The following is a 23,319-nucleotide window of genomic DNA, read 5'->3' as shown; positions in this document are numbered from 1 at the left end:
ACCCTACCTTGAAAGAATAAAAAAGTAAATACCAAGTTAAGAAAGTCTTTTTAATCATATTTTAGCATAAAGAGAGTTGATGTCTATGTCTATATATTTATATTTTTGTACTTTTTAAAGTATAGAGAATAGGTAATAGAAACACACAATTCAAAAAGTATAAGGGACAAGACAAATAGCTCAGAATTAGAGAACTTGCTTAACCCCCATCCTACACAAAGTATAAAAGGAATAACAAAGATACGAAAGGGCTGGAGAGATAGCTCAGAGGTTAAAGGTGCTTGCTTGCAAGGCCTGACCATCTGGGTTCAATTCCCCAGTACCCATGTAAAGACAGATGCACAAAGTGGGGCATGCCTCTGGAGTTCATTTGTAGTGGCAAGAGGCCCTGGAATGATCCTTCCCTGCCCTCTCTCTCATTACTTGCAATTAAATAAATAAATAACACATTGCAACACATTTAATATAGATGAATATATAACAACCTAGTTAAAGCAGACATTAAAGAAAGTTTTTCTATGGCTGGAGAGATGGCTTAGCAGTTAAAGCGCTTGCCTGCAAAGCTTAAGGACCCAGGTTCTATTCCCCAGTGCCCACATAAGCCATATGCTTAAGGTGGCACGTGCATCTGGAATTCATTTGCAGTGGTTAGAGGCCCTGGAGCACCCATTCATTTTTTCTCTCTCTCTCTTTCTGTCTTTGTCTCTCTCTCTCTCTCTCTCTCTCTCTCTCTCACACACACACACACACACACACACACACACACATATACATCTGCATCTTGCTCTCCTTTTCTAGAATTTTTAAATAACTAAAACATTTAAAAGAAATTTTTGGGCCAGCCATGGTGGCCCTTATATACTGTTGGTGGGTGTGTAAATTGGCACAGCTCTCTGGGAAGGAATTTGGCAATATATAAGAATAACTTTAAATATCTTTTCATCAAGAAATTTTGCCATTAGAGATGTATTATCAGGCCAAGCATGGTTGCTGACACCTATAATCCCAAGTCTTGGGAGACTGAGGCAGGAGAATTTCTATGAGTTCTAGTTCATCTTGGGCTAGAGAGTGAGCGTTCATTTCAGATGCAGCTCCTTCGTGCTCTTCTCATCTCTCTGGGCCCATTTTCCCCACTGCACTCTTCTGTTCCCTGTAATCCCCCTTCTTGTTTCATATCTTGTGTGTCATTTAGGGGCTAGGACCTACATATGAGAGAGAACATGTAGCATTTATCTTCCTGAGCTTGAATTAACTCATTTAATATAAGATTTTCCAGTTTCATCTATTTTCCTGCAAATTTCATAACTTTATTTTTCTTTAATTTTTTTAAATTTATTTGAGAGAGAGAGAATGGGCACACCAGGGCCACCAGACACTGCAACGGAACACCAGATGCATGTGCCACCTTGTGTAGCTAGCTGGCTTACTTGGGTCCTGGGAAATAGAACCTGGGTCCTTTGGCTTTGCAGGTAAGCACCTTAACCACTAAGCCATCTCTCAAGCCCTTATTTTTCCTTATGGCTGAACTGAATACCTTATTTTCAAATCCCACTGCAGTTGGGTCTTAAGATAATAAACCTTAGGTGTTTTATGGCTCCATTTCAGGTTCCTTATTGAAATTTGGTAACAAACTCTCAAAATGACCCATGTATAATTTTCCCAAACTTGTCCAATTTTCTGTGTCAGCATTCCATCTGACATTTTTATTCATTCATTATTTATTTGATAGAAAGAGAAGGAGAGAATGGGTGCTCCAGGGCTTCTAGCCCTGCAAACAAACTCCAGACACATGTGCTGCCTTGTTCATCTGGCTTATGTGGGGAAATGAACCTGGGTCCTTTGGCTTTGCAGGCAAGGGCCTTAACTGTTAGGCCATCTCTCCAGCCCCAATATCTTTTTTTCTTTCTTTCTTTATTTGCAAGCATAGTAAGAGAAGAGAAACAGGTAGGAAGAGAGAGAGAAGTGAGAGAGAGAATGGGCCTGCCAAGCCACCCTATATGAAACTCCAGCTGCATGCACCACTTTGTGCATCTGGCTTTATGTGGGTACCAAGGAATCAAACCTGGGTCCTTAGGCTTTACAGGTGAGTGACTTAACCACTGAGCAATCTCTCCAGCCTCCATTTATAGTTTTAAAGTTTACCTCAACTTTATTAACTGAAGCCATTTATTGAGCATATACTAAATAAGGTAGGTAGAATCTAGCTATTGATTTTTTAAAAATGCCTAGCCGGGTGTGGTGGTGCATGCCTTTAATCCTAGCACTTGGGAGCCAGAGTTAGAAGGATTGCTGTGAGTTCGAGGCCACCGTAAGCCTATGTAGTGGATTCCAGGCCAGACTGGCCTAGAGCAAGACCCTGCCTTGGAAAAAAAAAAAGCCTAGATTGAGGCCAAAGTCTTCAAGTTAACTCTCTAGCCAGATGTAAGGGACACGTGTAAAAACAAGTAAACTAGAGCCCTGTGGTGAGTGTAAGGTTGGAGGACTGGACAGGGAGCTCTCAGAACAAAGGTTAAGGCAGATTTTAGAAAAGAGGTACCATGTGAACCGCGTGTGAAGAGATCAGTTGCTGTTTGCCAGGGAGGGTGGTGCAGGTGTGAGAGTTCACTGTAAAGTAAGTGCTGTGCAGGCTCCTAAGTTTCAAGCAAGAGCCAGAAGAGAAAAGTTGAAGATAAGGGAGAAAGAGGGAATAGTGAATTGGAGATGATGGGAAGGGAGAAGAGGAATACCTCCTTTCCTGAGAATGGACAAATGGACACTGGTCCATCACAGTGGTAAGGTTGGAGTAGAAACAGAGAACAAGTCTGGAGGAACCAGAGCAATTCTTTAGAGCTGGGCTACAGCTAAGAGGGTCGGGAATGTGGGAATCCCAAAATGACACCCGCCATCTGCCCACTGCCTTTCCTACGAGCACACCAAGACCACGCAGTACACGTTGTCGGATATCCCAGAATAATATGCAAAGACAACTTGCGTGTTCCTATCTTGAACACACACACTCTGTGTCTCTCTGAATGATTAGTGGTAATATAGGGATATAAGTTTGTGCCCTTTTCAGTTTATACTGTTTGCATATTTATTCCTTTTCAAAAAACACATTATGTGGATTGACTTTGATTTTTAGAAACTAGGGACAAATATAGCATAAAAAGCATGTCCCACAGTGTTGTATATCAAGAGCAGAGCACAGAAGGATGGTGAGGCGCGGTGTGTGATAATTACCTGTTCTAATTGTGTCTCTCCTTTCCCACCCTGCAAAGTGTTACTGGCTCCTAGCCAGGTCTCTGCAAGCTCAAAGGCTGTGAACACCATTGTGGTGACATGGCAGCCTCCTGAGCATGCCGCTTCTGCCGTGGATGAGTACGTGGTGGAATGGAGGGCCCTTTGGGGCCCAGGAGGCTACCTGCAGCAGCCCCTAAGTTGGCTGCGGATCCCCTGCTATAACATGTCTGCTCTGATTTCAGGTACCTAATTGTACATGCTCTTTCTAGAGGGTTCTCATTTGTTTGCAGAAACTGCAGGCAGGAACCTAGAGCCTTGCTTTCAATTATGGGGGACTACATGAGGACCTAGAATCAGGATGGGACAGTGATGCCCAGAGTGCATCAAGACGGTACTACAGGTTGTACCGTGGTAGCCAGACAGGAGAAACTGGCTAAGAAACCTAATGTTTCTGGGAAAATACTCAATGAGATGAAAGAATAATTGAACCAAACAAGTAGGTCAGAGATCTAAGTTAACTCCTCAGGGGGGGAGGCACCCTCATCTTTAGAAGATCACTTAATTCAAGCCAGTCATGCATGTTGAGTCATTATTTAAAACCCATCACACAAGTGACAAAACCAGGATATCTTCTTTCCCAGTCCTGCTAGTTCTCATTTGCTGTGATAAGAAATACAGAACTATCCACAGGATAATGGGTGTCTCTAAGCCTTGAGTTTGTAATATGTCAGTGGTTAGAATCAGTGAGAGAAATTACCTAAGTATATTTAAATGATCACTTGGCTGGGTGTAGTGTTGCATGCTTTTAATCTCAGCACTCTGGAGGCTGATGTAAGAGGCCAGCCTGGGGCTACAGACTAAGTCCCAGGTCAGCCTCGAATAGAGTGAGACCCTACCTCAAAAAGACCAAAAATAGGGCTGGAGAGATGGATTAACAATTAAGGTGCTTGCCTGTAAAGCCTAAGGACCCAGGTTCAAGTTCCCAGCACCCATGTAAGTCAGATGTACATTGCGACACATGTGTCTGGAATTTGTTTGCAGTGGACAGAGGCCCTGGAACACCAATTCTTTCTCTTTCTCTCTGCCAGGCACAGTGGCACATGCCTTTAATCCCAGCACTTGAGAGACAGAGGTAGGAGAAACACTATGACTTTATGTCTAGCCTGAGACTACATAGTGAATTCAAGGTCACCCTACCTTGAAAAACCAAAATCATCATCATCATCATCACTGTCTGCGTGGATGAGTTCTGTAACTAATAGTTGTGTGATCGAAGGAAAATTAGTTAACTCCTGTGTCTGCATGCTCATCTGAAAAACAAGGCCAGGGTTACATACCTCATGTGAGGACTAACTGAATTAATATACAGAAAATGTTCTGAACTATGTCTGGTCTCACTTTGGCCAAGGCTGACCTGGAATTAACTATGTAGTCTCAGGGTGGCCTCGAGCTCACAACAATCCTCTTACCTCTGCCTCTCAAGTGCGGGATTAAAGGTGTGTGCCACTATGCCAGGCTTTTAAAAAATTTTTAATTTTAATTTTTTCCTTAGTTTTTCAAGGTAGAGTCTCACTATAGCTCAGGCTGACCTGTGTCATGGTGGCCTCAAACTCACAGTGATCCTCCTACCTCTGTCTCTACAGTGCTGAGATTAAAGGCGTGTACCACCAAGCCCAGCTTAATATTTTTTTATTTATTAAGGAAGAAAGAAAGAAAGAAAAGGCATTCCAGAGCCTCCCACCTCTGCAAATGAACTCCAGAAGCAAGTGCCACCTTGTGCATTTGGTTTTACGTGGGTATTGGGGAATAGAAACTGTGTCCTTTGGCTTTGCAGACAAGTGCCTTAACCACTGAGCCATCTCTCCAGCCCAGTCTAGAATTTGTTTTAATTTAAAAAAAAAATGTTGTTTGTTTATTTGAAAGCAACAGACAGAGAAAGACAGGGAAAGAGAGAGAATGGGTGCGCCAGGGCTTCCAGCCACTGCAAACGAACTCCAGATGCGTGTGCCCCCTTGTGCATCTAGCTAACGTGGGTCCTGGGGAACCGAGCCTCAAACACGGGTCCTTAGGCTTCACAGGCAAGCGCTTAACCACTAAGCCATCTCTCCAGCCCCAGTCTAGAATTTTTTATCCAAACTTCATTTAACTTACACAAGAAAAATTTTGAGGGGATAGCTTGATGGTTATTGCTGGTTTTGACATATATGAGCAAAAATGTGTGTTCCCTCAGTTGTTCTGAAGAGCAGGATTAAAACACTGAAATAAAATGGCAAGAAGGCAGATATCAATTTTAGGAAGCAATTTTTCTGGTCTGTCCTAGAACATTCAATTACCTGTCAAGCCAGTGTCCCCAGAGGTTTTGCAATATAACCAATTTTCTTTCAGAGCTATTATGTCCATCAAATGGGATGGGTCTTGGGTGGAAAAAGTAATTACTGCAATGGGAAATTGTAAACACTTATACTGTATGAGGACTTTCCCTGTGGGACAATTTGAGCAATATATTTCCGATGATTCCTTCCTTTCAGAAATCATATAATTGAGCTGGGGCATGGTGGCACACACCTTTAATCCCAGGTAGGAGGATAGTTCTTAGTTCAAGGCCACCCTGAGACTACATAATGAATTCCAGGTCAGCCTGGGCTAGAGTGAAACCCTATCTTGAAAAACCAAAAAAAAAAGAAAGAAAGAAAAGAAAAGAAAGAAAGAAATCATTTAATTTTATACAAAGACCATGAAGTACATGACAAACATCACTTAGTAGAATTTAATACTTTTTGACTTTTTTCTTTTTTCTTTTTTTGGTTTTTTGAGGTAGGGTCTCACTCTAGTCCAGGTTGACCTGGAATTCACTCTGTAGTCTCAGGGTGGCCTTGAACTCGTGATCCTCTTACCTCTGCCTCCCAAGTGCTGGGATTAAAGGGGTGTGCCACCGTGCCTGGCCCTTAGTCACTTTTGGAATTATGCAGTTAAATCAAATCAATAAAGCTAACCAGTAAAATAACTTTATCAAGATTATTCTTCTACTTGGAAATACTTAGTTTGATATCAGTTATTGATGCCACTTTCTAGAGACAGATGCTTAAAAATCCCAGCAATTTATGTTTATTGTGAGTTCAAGTAGCCTTTCTTGTCAGCAAGTTCCCTCACTGTGCTGGGTCCTCCTCAGCTGTTCTGTGTCTGGCTGGGACAGCATATAGGGTTTGGGAGGAGGCCAAAAGACAGCCTAGCTGGGTGTGGTGGCACACGCCTTTAATTCCAGCACTTGGAAGGCAGAGGTAGGAGGATTGCAGTGAGTTCAAGGCCAGACTGAGACTACATAGTAAATTCCAAGTCAGCCTGGGCTAGAATGAGACCTTACCTCAAAAAGCCAAAGGGGGGCTGGAGAGATGGCTTAGCAGTTAAGCGCTTGCCTGTGAAGCCTACGGACCCCGGTTCGAGGTTCGGTTCCCCAGGTCCCACGTTAGCCAGATGCACAAGGGGCGCACGCGTCTGGAGTTCGTTTGCAGGGGCTGGAAGCCCTGGCATTCCCATTCTCTCTCTCTCCCTCTATCTGTCTTTCTCTCTGTGTCTGTGACTCTCAAATAAATAAATTTTAAAAAAAAGCCAAAGGGGGTGGGGAGGCAACCTAATGCTTAGACTGTAGACTGGTGGGATAAAAGACCCTCAGTTCCATCTTGTTTGTACATAGCATCTCAGTGTCTGAAAACCCTTTCTTGAAGCCACAAGTAGTTGTACCCCATTGCTACGGGCCATCATCTCACTGTTTCAGCATTACTCTGTTTTATAATTCATAGACTGTTTGCCTTCTCCTATACTTGAAAGGGTAAAATATTGCTGTGGAAAAATACCTGAATTATGGCTTATAAACATAGAGACAAGGCCATTGGCCAAGGGTGCTTCATGTATAGATTAGCAAGAGCTTGAAAATTGGACCACACTGTAGAAAGGAAATGCGAGTCTTAGGCGTGTGTGCCAAGACTTAAGGACTACAAGTTCATCTGGTAGGGAACAGACATTGTGAAAGACTATTCACACAGAGTTATCCAGAAAAAATAGGAGGAAACATGCTGATAAGTGATAGGGGACACAGACACTCCCCTCTGGCTTCCACATGAGAACACACAGAGCACATGCATCTGTACACACACATGGATCCACCTCACCACACATAACTACACACATTACAAAACAAGAACAAAGGAGCTGGAGAGATGGCGTAGCAGTTAACGCATGCAAAGCCAAAGGACCCAGGTTCAATTCCCCAGTACCCACACAAAGCCAGATGCACAAAGTAGTGCATGCACCTGGAGTTCACTTGCAGTGGCTAGAAGCTCTGGCATGCCCATTCTCTGTCTCTCCCTCTCTGTCCTTCTCTCCCTCTCACAAATAAATAAAAAATAAAAATAAGTTGGGCATGGTGGCACACGCCTTTAATCTCAGCTCTTGGAAGGCTGAAGTAAGAGGATTGCCATGCATTTGAGGCCACCCTGAGACTACAGAGTGAATTCCAGGTCAGCCTGGGCTAGAGATCCTACCTCATAAAACCAAATAAATAAATAAATAAAATATTAAAAGAAGTCCTTAAGGCCAAGACCAAGGTACAAGTTTGCTAGGAGGGGAAAGGTCAGTGAAGATATAGAGCCATATGTCTTCCCTCTTCCACTAAGGATGGGCCATTCCAAGAAGAAGCCCACAGCTAATGACAGGGAGGTGCTCTGACTCACGTTTTGCATAGCAAATACCCATGGGTCCATTGAGCTCACCAAGAATTCCAGACACCCACATGGCACAGTGGTTGGTTGGCTCCCTCCATAACTTGACACTCCCCTCTGGCTCCCACATGAGTACACAGAGCACATGCATCTGCACACACGTGGATCCACCTCGCCAACATAACCGCACAGAGGGGCTCAAGAGATTCCCCAGTACCCACATAAACCAGGTACACATGGTGGCACATGCAGGATAGGGAATTTGGGCATGGTAGAACTTCATGATTGCATGATACAAAATGTGGCACTTTAAAAGCTAGGAAGGGCCAGGTGTGGTGGCACATGCCTTTAATTCCAGCACTCAGAAAGCCAAGATAGGAGGATCGCTGTGAGTTCGAGGCCACCCTGAGACTACATAGTGAATTCCAGGTCAACCTGAGCTAGAATGAGACCCTACCTCGGCAAACCGAAAAAAAAAAAAAAAAAAAAAGCTAGGAAGGAGCGTTAGACTGTGCGGCAACTTCAGTGTGACTAGAGGACTATGAGCAGGAGGAGGGTGGGCGGAACCGGGGTTGGACGCGCTGGGTGAGCTGGTTAGCCAGACTCATGTGTCATCCTGGCTGTCCTGTCACATTCTGATGAGCATCATGGAATTAGGAAAGCCACACAGGTGCTGCGCCCGCAGAACTCCCTTCTTCCTTTATGTAAACAAGAGATGACTTACCTGTAGAAATCAAAGGTGTTTTATTTTTCCTTAAAGACGCAGCTTTTCTTTTTATTTTCCTCCTAAAAGCAGTATGTGTTTATATGTTTATGTAGATTAAATACTTGTCAGAACCTCTTGAAGGTTTTTGTCTTATTAAATTCAATCACCCTGTTTGTTTATATGGGAAGAAACTCAGAAGCCAGGCATGGTGGCACATGCTTATAATCCCAGCACCCGGGAGGCTGAAGCAGTAGGATTGCTATGAATTTGAGGCCAACTTGGGCTATGTAAAAAGAACCTACCTCAGAAAAGAAAGGGAGGGCTGGAGAGATAGCTTAGTGTAGTTAAGGTGCTTGCTTGAGAAGCCTGAGGACCCAGGTTCGATTCCCGAGTACCCATGTCAGCCAGATGCACAAGGTGCAATGTGCATCTGCTGGTTGTTTGCAATCACTGGTGGCCCTGGCGTGCCCATTCTTTATCTGCCTCTCTGTCTTCCCTCCCTCTCTCTCAAACAAATGGTAAAAAGAGAGAAAACTTCATGTTATCATTTCTGCTTTTTTTATTTTTATTTTTTGTTTATTTTTATTTACTTATTTGACAGCAACAGACAGAGAGAGAAATAGGGAGATAGAGAGAGAATGGGCGCACCAGGGCCTCCAGCCACTGCAAACAAACCAGACATGTGCATTCCCTTGTGCATCTGGTTAACGTGGGTTCTGGGGAATTGAGCCTCGAACAGGGGTCCTTAGGCTTCACAGGCAAGCGCTTAACCGCTAAGCCATTTCTCCAGCCCATATTCTCATTTCTTGATGTCTGCAAACTGAAATTGTGGCAAATAAGATGTTGGGCACTTGTAGTGTAGACCATCCCTTTGCTCTCAATCTAGACTAATCTTCAATCATAGTCAGACTACAAAAATGTAAGAAATGCCTTGTTTGCAGATATTGATGTGGCTCCCTGTAGTGGTTCACTGGGGGATTGCATGCCTCTTATAAGAACTCCTTTTTCCTTGCAGAGATAAAGCCAAACACCTGTTATGAAATCTATGTGCACGCGCTGTCAGAGGGCCAAGCAGGGTGCAGTTCCACCCAGGGTAACTCCCACCACACAGGTGACTCTTAGGACTTTCTCCATTGCTTCTGGTAATGATTTGAATCCAGACAGTGACAGAAGTCTTCTGTGTCCTTTCCAGCACCACTAAGTGGCCCCCACATCAATGCTATTACAGAGGAAAATGAGAACCTTTTCATTTCCTGGAACCACATCCCAGTTCAGGAGCAAATGGGCTGCATCCTCCACTACAGAATATACTGGAAGGAAAGAGACTCCACTTTGAAGCCTTTGTTCCGTGGTATGTGTGGGAGCCAAGAGCAGTGGGACCTCCTGTTTAGATGTAGGGAAAACCCAAGCTTGTGTACATTATTGCTACACATGAATGATAGCACTGAGTCAACATTTACAAAATGAATTGAAGAAAAGCATGCCTAAAAAACCCATGCAAAGTTACTGAATATGTTATATGACAGGTAAATTGCTAAATATATAGAAATTAAGAAATGTCTTAGGCTCTCAAGGGGCTTGCTCACAGGGAGAGACTGCATTTCAAAAGAAGCTAGGCTTAGTGATGTACATCTTTAATCCCAGCACTCAGGAGGCAGAGATAGGAGGATTGCTGAGTTCAAGGCCAGCCTAGGACTACAAAGTGAGTTCTAGGTTATCCTGGTAAGAGACACTATCTTGGAAAACCAAAACTAAAACCAACCCTTCCCCCCCCCCCAAAATAAAAAAACAGAAAAGAAAAAAGGGGGGAAAAAAGGGAAATAAAGGAATAAAGAGCTGGATGTGCTGGCCCATGTCAGTAATCCCAGCATTCAGAAGGCTAAAACAGGAAGAACATGGGTCTGAGGCCAGTCCTGGCTTCATAGTGAAACATGATCTCAAAAAATGAAAATAAAAAAGTAAAAAATAGCCAGGCGTAGTGGCGCATGCCTTTAATCCCAGCACATGGGAGACAGAGGTAGGAGGATTGCTGAGAGTTCGAGGCCACCCTGAGAGATTCCATAGTGAATTCCAGGTCAGCCTGGGCTAGAGTGAGACCCTATCTCGAAAAAACCAAAAAAAAAAAAAAAAAAAAAAAGTAAAATCAGGGCTGGAGATATAGCTCAGCGGTGAAGGTGCTTGCCTGCAAAGCCTAAAGACCAGGGTTTGATTCCCCAGTACACACGTAAAGTCAGATGCACAAAGTGGCACATGCATCAGAAGTTCTTTTGCAGTGGCTGGAGGTCCTGGTGTGCCCATTATCTCTGTCTTTGTTCTATCTCTCTCTGTCTACTTGCAAATAAATAATTAAAATACCAAAAATAATCAAAGTCCTTCAATACTCATTATATGCATCCTTGAGGTTTTCAAGGATTACATTTAGAAAACTTTCAAATGACAATGTATGCAATTATAATCCTAACATATTATTTTCTTCTTAGGATGGATAAGATACAATGCAATTTAACCTTTTATCATATATAATTATTCTATAGCTCAAAACTAAAACAATTAAACTCTGGCTGAAGCATTATCACATATGATTGCATGAATCACTCAATCATGTAGCTACTCTAAGTCACTTGTGAGGTCTGATGTTTGCATCTTTGATTAAATCAAACCTGCCCCCTCCCCCTTGGCTTGACCTTCCCTTTATTTCATAAGCAGTTGGCTTTCTTTCAGGAGTATTTGTCAGAAAGAAGGGGCATTATATGTGCGTAGAATTTATGTGGTGTGATGTATGCATGTGTGTGCAGATGCATATGCCCTATGCACAGTATGTGTCCTTTTGTTACCACTCATCTGCTTACTTCCTCAAAAAAGGGTCTCCCTATTGAGAGATGCTGGCTGTTAGCATCAGTGAGCCCCATTGATTCTTTCATCTCCATCCTGCCTGTGTTCACAAACTGTATGGCTACACCCAGCTTTCTTTCTTTCTTTCTTTCTTTCTTTTTTTGAGGTAGGGATTTCACTCTAGCTCAGGCTGACCTGGAATTCACTATGTAGCCTCAGGATGGCCTCGAACTCAAGGCGATCCTCCTACCTCTGCCTCCCAAGTGCTGGGATTAAAGGCGTGCACCACCACGCCCGGCTGCACCCAGCTTTTTACATGGATTCTGGGAAGTTGTACTTGGAGGTCTCGAAGAAGCACCATGCTTAGTGGCAAGTGCTCTAAACCACTGAGCTGTGCCCCCACCCCAGAAGGGACACATTTATTCTTTCATGAGAGTTATTGATCCTAGAAGAATTAAGAAGGCTATTTGAATTGCTGATTCCAGAGAACTCTCATGAGAGGACTTCTTTACTCAGAAAACTTGAGTAGTTTGTCTTTTCTATGGCCATTATGATTTCTAAACTTAGTTTAGTACTTTTATTATATAAATAATATCTATAAGTGGTTAAAACATGTAGTTGTGAGAGGCAGAAAATGAATATTCTTTCTCTCTTCACACCTGGCTGCTGGCAGGTTTTTGTTTTTGTTTTTTCAAGGTAGGGTCTCACTCTAGCCCAGGCAGACCTGGAATTCACTACGGAGTCTCAGGGTGGCCTCAAACTCATGGCGATCCTCCTACCTCTGCCTCCCAAGTGCTGGGATTAAAGGCATGTGCCACCACGCCCAGCATGCTGGCAGTTTTCTAAAAAATAATTTTATTCACTTATTTGCAAGGATAAAGAGAGGAGAATGAGCACATCAGGGCCTAGTATCACTGAAAACAAACTCTGGACACATGTGCCACTTTGTTCATCTGGTCTTTCCTGGGTACTGGGGAATCAAACCCAGACTAAGTTTAGGCTTTGCAAGTGTCTTTAACCACTCTCCAGTCCCTGCTGGCAATTAAAAAAATTATTTGCAAGCAGAGGGAGACAGAAGATAGACAGAGCAGAGCAAGAGAGAGAGAGAGAGAATAGGTGCCTCAGGGCCTCCAGCCACTGCAGATGAACTCCAGATGCATATGCCTCTTTGCGCATCTGGCTTTAAGTGGGCACTGGGGACCCAGTTCGTAAGGCTTTGCAGGCATCTTATCCACTAAGCCATCTCTCCAGCCCTTGCTGACAGTTTTTTATGTGTTCTTCTAGAAGTAAAAAATACAGCAGCTGGAGAGATGGCTCAGTGGTTAAAGGTGCTTGCTTACAAAGCCTGATGGTCCAAGTTCAGTTCTCCAGGACCCATATAAAGCCAGATGCACAAAGTGGAGCTTGCATCTGGAGTTCATTTGCAGTGGTAGGGGGTCCTAGTGTGGCTATACTTTCTCTTATATAAATGAACATTTGTAAACTATTTTATTCATTTGAGAGAAGGAAAGAAGCAGATAGAGAAAATGGGTGCACCAGGGCCTCAAGCCCTGCAAACTCCAGATACATGCACCACTTTGTACATCTGGCTTACGTGGGTCCTGGGGAATCAAACATGGGTCCTTTGGCTTTGCAAGCAAACACCTTAACTGCTAAGTCATCTCTCCTGCCCATAAATAGTTTTTAAACTTTTTAAAAAAGTAATACATCCACAAGAATATATTTTGAATCTTTTGCTGTACACTAACCTACACTTTATACTTTTCTCATTTTATGATATATACTACAGATCATTCTGTATTAGTCCATGTGGACTGTCTTCATTCTTATTTAACAGCTCCATAGTCCCATGTGAAAGAACTTCCAGTCATTACCCAGTCTAAACTAAAATGAGCAGTATGGCTTCTCGCTTGGTCTATCAGGGAAAGTCAGTTCTGAAAGGTACCCCAAGGGCTGATGAATCAGTGGACCTCTTTCATGGGCTTCTTGGAATCCTTCATGTGAAACCTGTCCCACTCCCAAGTAATTTTCATTTAGGCAAAATTTAAACTGAGATGCTGAGATGCCTGTTCTGCTTGTTCGCCATCAGAAAGATCAACACAGTCAGTGTTCTGGAAGCTATTCTTTTTTTTTTTTTTTTTTTTTGGTTTTTCAAGGTAGGGTCTCACTCTGGCTCAGGATGACCTAGAATTCACTATGTAGTCTCAGGGTGGCCTCGAACTCTCAGCGATCCTCCTACCTCTGCCTCCCGAGTGCTGGGATTAAAGAGTGCTGGGATTAAAGGCATACGCCACCACACCAGGCTGGAAGCTAGTGTTATAGATGCTAAAGAAAACATATAGCACATTTTGCCACAAATCTGATACATAAAAGAATATTAAATTTAAAAGGAAAATTTTTATTTCATCTTGTTTATTTTCAAGCAAGGGGAGAGGGGGAGAGAGAGAAGAGATATACAGAGAGAATGGGCATGCTAGGGCCTCCAACCATTGCAAATGAACTCTAGGTGCCTGTGTCACTCTACATTTGGCTTTATGTGGGTATTGGGGAATTGAACCCAGGTCATTAGGCATTGCAGGCAATCAACTTAACCACTGAGCAATCTCTCCAGCCCCCAAAAGGAAGTATATGTATATGTGTGTGTGTTATATATATATAACAACCTTATATCAGTCTAGATTGAATTTTCGGTTGAATCCCGTAAGCACTTGCTGATGAATAGGCTGTTCTCTGAGAGCTCCATGTACTGAGAAATAGGAAAGTGGAGAGCATATCTGCTGTGATTAGGATCAAGGTCAAAGACATAATGCATCTGGCAATCAGAAATCACTGAATTCAGCTGGGCATGGTGGTGCACACCTTTAATCCCAGCACTTGGGAGGCAAAGGTAGGAGGATCGCTGAGTTCAAGGACACCCTGAGACAACATAGAAATCATTGAATTCAAGACATGTTTCTAAATGGTTTGAGGAGGTTGAGAGGGAGGAACAAGTCACCTGAAAAGAAAGGTTCCCAACAGCAAGAGGAAGGCAGTGTTCCCAATGCACCGAGAAAGGGGTTCCCTCCTGCTTGGGCCTTGGCATTGGGTTCCCAGAAGCAGTGCTATAGCACGTAGAAGTCTTGTAACAAAATGGGATGCCTTTGTTGCTAGGCTTGCCTGGGCAGGCAAGATGAGACAAAGAACTAGGGTAGGCCCCAGCATTTGCCAGGGTGAGTCTGCAGCATAGCCTGCCACAGAAGCTTGCTGGCATCACTGTGTGCACAGTGTTCATATGGCAAGTGCACCTCCCTCCTGGAGGACACATGACACCACCCATCTGTCTTTGCCAACAACCTGAGCAGTCAAGGGCAGAAGCCATGGCCATTTGTTTACCATTGACTCCTCTGTATCTAGGTTACAGCCAGTTATACCATAAGTACTTAATAAACATACTATTTGTTGACTAATAAATGAGTACAGGCTTCCCTGTTCCCTGGTTGTCCCATCCCCCCTCCCCCTGAGGTAGGGTCTCACTCTAGCCCAGGCTGACCTGGAATTCACTATGTAGTGTCAGGCTTCAAACTCAGGGCGATCTTCCTACCTCTGCCTCCTGGGTGCTGGGATAAAAAGTGTGTGTCACCACACCAAGCTTTGTTAAAAATCATTTTTTCTGCTGGGCATGGTGGCGCACGCCTTTAATCCCAGCACTCAGGAGGCAGAGGTAGGAGGACTTCTGTGAGTTCAAGGCCACCCTGAGATGACAGAGTGAATTCCAGGTCAGCCTGGACTAGTGTGAGACCCTACCTTGAAAAAAAAAAAATTTCCCCTCAGGTAAAACTTTGTTTCCAGTAAGCATGCAGCCAGTCTGTTTCACCTTCTTCTCTCAGCCTTTTGGATGGTTAGCAGCTATCACATCTTCCTAAACTGGTGCCTGGTATTGTGGAACCAGTCTAAAGTTTCCATCTACTGAGACTTCAAGGCCCCCTTTATCTCTGCGGAGGATCACAGCCCAGAGACAGCAGAGCCAATCTTTCCTGCTGGACTTCTTTCTCCATTACACAACTCAGCCTGTTTTGCCAACCAAACTGCTGACTCTTCCACTCTCATCTCTGCTCCCTACATAGAGCTGCTATTTTTGTTCCTCAAACATCCATGAGTGAATGAACTTTATCAACCCAGCAAACGGTACAGGTCCCTTCTGTCCTGACTCCCTTCTTGATCCCCATGCTTGGAGTATCTTACACAGTTGGACACTTGACTCCCTGATGCCTGCTGAACCTTGGTGGTAGCAAGATGAACAGAAACTCGTGCTAATTATTTTTTCTTTTTTGGTTTTTTGAGGTAGGGTCTCACTCTGGCCCAGGCTGACCTGGAATTTGTTATGTAGTCTCAAGGTGGGCTCAAACTCATGGTGATCCTCCTACCTCTTCCTCCCAAGTGCTGGGATTAAAGGTGTGCACCACCACGCCCTGACTAAAATTATTTTTTTTTAATCCTCGCTTTGGAAATAGGGACTTTTGAGCTCAATCATATATGTGTAATTACACCAGGCTATAGTAGACCTGGAAGCTTTCCACAAGATACTTTTCCCTATAGGTTGTAGAATATAGAAATTGTTCTGAGAGTCACAGCTGTGAATTGATCTTCTCAGGCCTCAGCCCCTTTTTGTGTGGTGGAAGGAATATCCCAGGGCTCTGTCTTGCTCCCTACCCGCGATAAGCAGGAACAGAATAGTGGACAGGGCCTGTTCTTCCTTGTAGATGGTACAACTCTGCAAGGTGACTTTGTATGTGAGTATCCTATCCCTCACGGACTCAGTGTCTGCAACTGTTGAAATAGGGTCAGCATACAGGGCATCATCTCATGTGCCCCACTTCAGAGGTTGGACAAAGTGCTACGCTCTGGTTTCCACTCTGATCACCAGCACAGGAACAGTCCACCTGAATGAGCTAGCAGCCACTACTGCTCAAGTTCTGGCTTTGGTGGTACAGGCATCAAACCCAGGGCTCTGTGTATGGTAGGCAAGCATTCTAACTACTAAGCTATAGAGCTACAGTCCCAGCCCTGAAGTTCTGGTCTTAATTGTACAATCCTCCCTGGCTTTTTAAGCCAAATATGTTTGTTTTATTTATTTGACAGAAAAAGAGGGGTAGAGAGAAGGAAAGAGAGAGAATGGGCATGCCAGGGCCTCCAGCCACTGCAAACGAACTCCAGACACATGTGCCCCCTTGTGCATCTGGCTAACATGGGTCCTGGGGAATCGAACCTGGGTCCTTTGGCTTTGCAGGCAAATGCCTTAACTGCTAAGCCATCCCTCCAGCCCATCTCCCTGACTTTTTTTTTTTTTTTTGGTTTTTCAAGGTAGGGTCTCACTCTGGTCCAGGCTGACTTGTAATTAACTGTCATCTCAGGGTGGCCTTGAACTCATGGCAACCCTCCTACCTCTGCCTCTCGGGTGCTGGGATTAAAAGTGTGTGCCACCACGCCCAGCTTCCTGGCTTTTTAAAAAATACTTCACTTATTTATTTGAGAGAGATAAGAGAAAAGGGCAGAGAGACACACAGAGAGAGAAAGAAAGAAAAGGGTATGGGTGTGCCAGGGTTTCTTGCTGCTGCAAACAAACTCCAGATGCATGCACCACTTTGTGCATCTGGCTTTATGATGGAATTGGGAAATTCAATCAGGGCCATTAGGCTTTGCAAGCAATCACTTTTAACTGCTGAGTCATCTCCCCAGCCCTCTCTCTTTCCTCCCCCATTTTGTTTGTTTGAGACAGAGTCTCACTATGTAGAATAGGTTACCCTCAAACTCATGATCTTCCTGCTTCTACCTGAGTGCTAGATTATAGGCATGTACCACCACACCCAGAACTCCTTCACAACTTTCGAGGTCACACCCCTAAACCCACCCCATCAAAACATATAGAAGATTTACTAAATTCTACCAAAACTCACACTTCTTGGAGGAGAAAAGCAGCATCAGTATATTGCTCAACAAACAGAATCAACCCTTTCTGGGTGTGGTGGACCTTTAATCCCAGCACCCGAGAGGCAGAGGTAGGAGGATCACTGTGAGTTCGAGGCCACCCTGAGACTACATAGTGAATTCCAGGTCAGTCTGGGCTAGAGTGAGACCCTACCTCAAATACACACAGACATACACACACACACACACAAAAAAAAAACTAGAAACCTGCCACATAAATCTCATCTTGGTACCATCTCTCTAGTTTTTAATGATTTTATGTAAAAGTGAAACAGAACACAATGTTGAGCCCTGTAAATTCAGGACCAGCACCTACAAAAAGAAAACAGTCAAGACACAATCTAAAAACTTGAAATAAATATTTCATTAAATGTTAAACTTAAATTTAAAAGAATTCTATTACCTTCAAAACGATTTTGGCAACTTAATTTCCTTAAGAACTGTGAGATGTACCTGATAAGTACCAGAAATAATAGGCACTGCTGCAGCTAAATAATCCCAGATGCGAAAACTTCTTTAGAAGATTTTCCCACAAAAATAAATGTTTGTTTGATGTACTGTGCAGAAAGGCCTCCAAAACTGACAATGCTAGGGCCTATTAAATACTGCTGAATTTGGACTTTTTAAAAATAGCAGTGTAAGCCGGGCATGGTGGCACACACCTTTAATCCCAGCACTTGGGAGGCACAGGTAGGAGGATTGCAGTGAGTTCAAGGCCACCGTGAGACTAAATAGTGAGTTTCAGGTCAGCCTGGACTAGAGTGAGACCCTACCTCAAGAAAACAAAAGAAAAAAAAAGGCAGTATACTTTTCTCTTTCTAATTAAATTAAGCATTGAAAAATAAGAATGAATGAACACCCACATTCAACTGTTTCCTTTAATGCCTGCCTTCTTTTGCTTCCTTCTAGAAATTCCCTATGGACTCTACCAAAATTCTTACCCAATAAATGGCTTGCAGCCCAGAGTGACGTATGTCCTGTGGATGACAGCTCTGACTGCTGCTGGCGAAAGTCCCCAGGGAAATGAAAGGGAATTCTGTCTACAAGGTAAGAGGTGACTTTAAAAGTGACACGTCCACTCTGGATTCTGACGCAGACATACCCACCCACTGCATGCAGCATGGAGATGATCAAATGTTCCTAACTCACTGGGCACACCCTTACATCTCTGCTTCTGACTGCTCTGCCTTTCCACTCTACTGTCTGGATGGAGAGAGTGTCAATTCGGTTTTCAAAACAAAACAAAAATGTTGCCTCCTGTAGAAAGCCTTCCCAAATGGACCTCCAAGTATGATTCACAATGTACTATATTTAAATCCTACTCAAGCCGGGCGTGGTGGCGCACGCCTTTAATCCCAGCACTCGGGAGGCAGAGGTAGGAGGATCGCCATGAGTTCAAGGCCACTCTGAGATGACAGAGTTAATTCCAGGTCAGCCTGGGCCAGAGTGAGACACTACCTTGAAAAACAAAAAACAAAAACAAAAAATAAATAAATAAATCCTACTCAAAATTCCATCAGGTAAGGACTGACATATTTCCAATAGGACTTGCTCACTAAATATCTGTCCAGAGAGTGGCAAGAATCCCATCAACAGTAATGCAGCAGTCACTGCCTCCTGGGTAGTTAGCACTCAACAGTCACTTGTTAAGGGCTTGCTGGGGCTGCTGTAACAAAGTACCGTTAAATGGAGCAACCCAACCAACAGAGATGTCAGTTGCCTCACCTTTCTAGAGGCCAGAGCTACAAGATTAGGGTTGGTTCCTTTTGAGGACTGTGCGACAGAATCTACTCCATGCCACTTCTGTATCTCTTAGTTTTTGCAGTGGGTGCTTCTTTGCCTTCAATTGCCATTCTCCTTGTGTCCAATTTTCCTTCTTTTTGTAAAGATACCAGACATACTAGATTAGTGACCATTGGACTCTTGTATAACCTCACCCAAACTAATTTATTTGCAATGACCTTATTCTCAAATATTGGCAGTTAGTTAGGGCTTTATTGTGAAAGTTTTTTTAAAAAATATTTGTATTTATTTGCAAGGAGAGAAAGAGAGAATGGGTACACCAGGGCCTCTTGCCATTGCAAATAAACTCCAGATGTATGAGCTACTTTGTGCATCTCTCTTTGAGTACTGAGGAATTGAATCCATGCCAGGCAGGCTTTGCAAGCAAGTGCCTTTAACCACTAAGCCATCTCTCCAGCCCTAATATAAGAATTTCAAGAGCACGAAGTTCAATCCCTAACCTGTTAAACTAGGCTCTTAATATGAAACAAATAAAAGGCAAGATAACTTTGTGCTAGTGAGAAAGATTGTAAAGATGCAGAATGATTATCCAGTGTTGAGAAGGTATAAGTGGCAGAGCTATAAATCACAGCCTGAATTGAATTACTTCAGCTGAATTTAAAAATAAGTGACCCTCCATTCTCTCTCTGCCTCTTTCTTTCTCTCTCAAATAAATAAATATAAAATACTTTTTAAAAAACCACCTGGAGGGATGGCTTAGCGGTTACAGCACTTGCCTGCAAAGCCAAAGGACCCAGGTTCGAGGCTCGGTTCCCCAGGTCCCACGTTAGCCAGATGCACAAGGGGGCGCACGCGTCTGGAGTTCGTTTGCAGAGGCTGGAAGCCCTGGCGCGCCCATCCTCTCTCTCTCCCTCTATCTGTCTTTCTCTCTGTGTCTGTCGCTCTCAAATAAATAAATAAATAAATAATTAAAAAAAAAAAAAAAAAAAAAACACCTGGAGGGATGGCTTAGCGGTTACAGCACTTGCCTGCAAAGCCAAAGGACCCAGGTTCAATTCCCAAGGACCCAGGTAAGCCAGATACACAAGGTAGTGCATGTATCTGGAGTTGGTTTGCAATGGCTGGAGGCCCTAGTGTGCTCATTCTCTCTCTCTGCTTCTTTCTCCTCTCAAATGAGTAAATAAAAATATTTTTTAACAAAAGAATAAGTGACCCTTATTAACATGAGAATCTCTACACCAGTTCCTCTAGCAATGTTCATTGGCATATGCTGTAAACATGAAACAAGTTGTTCTTGCCTTATGACATAGAGTACCAATTTAACCAGTCAGGACCTGTTTTGTGCCAGGAAACTCTCCACTGAAAACACTGACAAGCCTTATTTCTCCTCTCCCCCAGCTCTCACATCAAAGTTAACTTGTGAGAAATTCATGTAGACTTAAAAACTCAGCATCTTTTTACTGGTGGTTTCCTCAACATATCCCATCTGCCCAAGAAGAAAAGCAATGCTGAGGAAATGTCAGATCCTGCCTACTGTGAGGGGTGGGGAAAAGGTTGCCTCTGTAACATCCTTTGCCACACATACACTCTCTCTCTCTCTCTGCTTCCTCCTCCTAGCTTGCCCTTTATTCATCAGAAAAACCTTTCTGTGTGAGCCACTCCCCCCCACATACTGGTATTCCATCTGCTATAATTCATCTATAGTTCTCAAGGGGCCATCAGACTAGACTTCACATTTCTTAGTTGTCAGGCCCTAAATAGTCTCATCATCCATCTGTCTTTCTCCCAAGCCTCTGGCCCATGATTTGGATGCAACTGCCACAGTGATCTGACAGCTTTGCTCTCTTCTATTTGACGCCTTTGAGTGACCATGGAGTGGGCTTAAACTTGTCCATTCAGATGATTCCACTCATCCTCCAAGTCTTGTTTTTGCTTTGGTTGTTGGTTTTTATGTGCTGGGAATTAAACCCAGGGCTTTGCACATACTAGACAAGTGCTTTTCTGTGTTCTTCATCTACATCATGCCCTCCCCCCATTTTTTTTTTTTTTTGACACAGGCTCTCATGTCACCCAGGCTGACTCTGAACTATGTAGCTGAGGAGGACCTTGAACTCCTGATTCTCCTGCCTCTACCTCCCATGCTTGGTTTATACCATGCCTTCTTCAAAACCTTCTTTAGCTATCTGTGAAGCAGTTTCCCGTGCTGCTTGCCAGTAGCTACCCATGTATAATATATATGCCCTGTATATTTTTACATATATCCCATGGCATTGTGGCTCACCGCCTACATGTCTTCTGCACTGTATTCATGACTTAAGAGCAGAATCCATGTCTTATTCATCTTTGTAACTCAGTACCTAAAAGGCTCTGGCATGGTTAGTGCTCAGTAATTGTTGGATGAGTTAATGAGTAAGTTCAAAAAGTAGAGAAGTTCTGGTTGTTTTCACAGGAAGAAACAGGCACAGTATGGGCTGGAGAGATGGCTCAATGGTTAAGGCACTTGCATGCAAAGCCTAATGACACAGGTTCCATTCCCCAATACCCACATAAAGCCAGATGCACAAAGTGGCACATGTTATCTTGAGTTCCTTTGCAGTGGCTAGAAGTCCTAGTGGGCCCACTCTGTTTTTCTTCTCTGCTTGCAAATAAATAACTTAAAAAATAGGGACAATTTCAAAGCCCCTTAACTAGATGGAGACCTCATTCCATAGTTGGTAAAAAATAATTGGGGCCTCCTTTGTTCAGATATATTGCCATGCACTTCAAGTACACCATCTGAAACCTTCATAACAGTCTGCAAGGTAGGTGTCATCATTCACATTCTATAGTCCAAGAAATCTCCCACAGATCCACACATCTGTTACTGACAGAACTGTGACTAGAACCTTATACTCTCAACTCATAACTACTATTGTATCTGCATCAGCTGAACTAGAACACTAGGCTCTCAATTCATAACTACTGCTTGGTTTGCCTCGGTGAGCTGGTGGCGCCCTGTAGGGCTGAAGATCCTTTTAGAAGCATAGAAGTGCCCCATAAAACCCTTGTCCCTAACTCAATGGTCAAATATGGCTTGGCTGTGTTTCTGAGCCTAACCACCCAGGAGCCATGGTACAGTTTTCAGTTTCAGAATTTTAGAATGTTCAGGGAAGACAGCTCAGTAACAGAACTTGCTAATTTAACAGGTAAAGCCAATTGGAAAGCATTTGTGGCATCAAGCATCAGCGTTGCTATCATCACCGTGGGCATTTTCTCAGTACGTCACTTCCGGCAAAAGTGAGTTGGTGGCACCTGCTAAATTGATAAATTTTAAAATGTATATAACAGATATTGCTGCTATGGGTCAGTGAATATGCTGTTGGTAGCAAAATTAATTCATTCATCATAAAATTAAAAATAATTTAAAATAAATTTATTCAACCTTTTCAGTAATAATATGTCAACTTCTTTTGACACAGTATGTGTCAAAGTTTTTTTTTTTTTTTTTTTGGTGGTTTTTCAAGGTAGGGTCTCACTCTAGAATTCACTATGGAGTCTCAGGGTGGCCTCGAACTCACGGTGATCCTATCTCTGCCTCCCGAGTGCTGGGATTAAAAGCATGCACCACCATGCCTGGCTTGTGTCAAAGTTTTTAAAGTATAACTTTAGTCTGACAATTCCTAACTATAAACTTATTTGAAACATACAGATGCATATATTTAATAGAAAATGTGTTCACTGAAATTGTGTTCATAAGGAAAACCTTTGAAACATCTCAGTGATTCAGGATGGTTAACTGAATCACCATATATATATGTCATGCTATTTATTCACTAAAGATACAGAAGTTAAATGCTACATTTGCTACAAAGCAGGTTGTAAGACAGTATGTATTTTTACTTCTTGAAAATAATGCATACACGCAAACATATGGAAGATATATATTTGAGGATGGAAAGGCCATCTGGCCACATCTGTCACTTTACAGATCACCAAGGTTAATTCAGCTGATCTGGCTGGCCAGGAGGATGTCTGCTTCCTCACAGTTCCATGAGATCCCTCCCAAAGAGGGGGACAGCCTTTCTGGGCATGGTGGCACACACCTTTAATCCCAGCATTCAGGAGGCAGAGGTAGGAGAATGGCTGTGAGTTCAAGGCCAG

At 43.3% G+C, this 23,319-nt stretch overlaps 1 protein-coding gene across 6 annotated transcripts in view; it reads left to right on the top strand.

The window, feature by feature from the left end:
• Positions 1 to 23,319, top strand: part of Il12rb2 (interleukin 12 receptor subunit beta 2) — an 87,635-nt gene that overhangs the window by 48,786 nt on the left and 15,530 nt on the right. For all 6 annotated transcript variants that reach the window (XM_045148665.1, XM_004663180.2, XM_045148668.1 and 3 more), the window contains 5 exons: positions 3,258 to 3,461; positions 9,656 to 9,751; positions 9,833 to 9,991; positions 18,346 to 18,483; positions 22,365 to 22,455. In XM_045148665.1, the coding sequence (XP_045004600.1) occupies positions 3,258 to 3,461; positions 9,656 to 9,751; positions 9,833 to 9,991; positions 18,346 to 18,483; positions 22,365 to 22,455 (688 nt within the window). The remainder of the gene's footprint in view (positions 1 to 3,257; positions 3,462 to 9,655; positions 9,752 to 9,832; positions 9,992 to 18,345; positions 18,484 to 22,364; positions 22,456 to 23,319) is intronic.

This window comes from Jaculus jaculus, chromosome 5 (genome assembly GCF_020740685.1).
Source record: "Jaculus jaculus isolate mJacJac1 chromosome 5, mJacJac1.mat.Y.cur, whole genome shotgun sequence".
In the NCBI taxonomy this organism is placed as follows: Eukaryota; Metazoa; Chordata; class Mammalia; order Rodentia; family Dipodidae; genus Jaculus; species Jaculus jaculus.
Note: the sequence above shows the minus strand (reverse complement) of the source record. Positions and strands in the feature narration are given on the sequence as shown.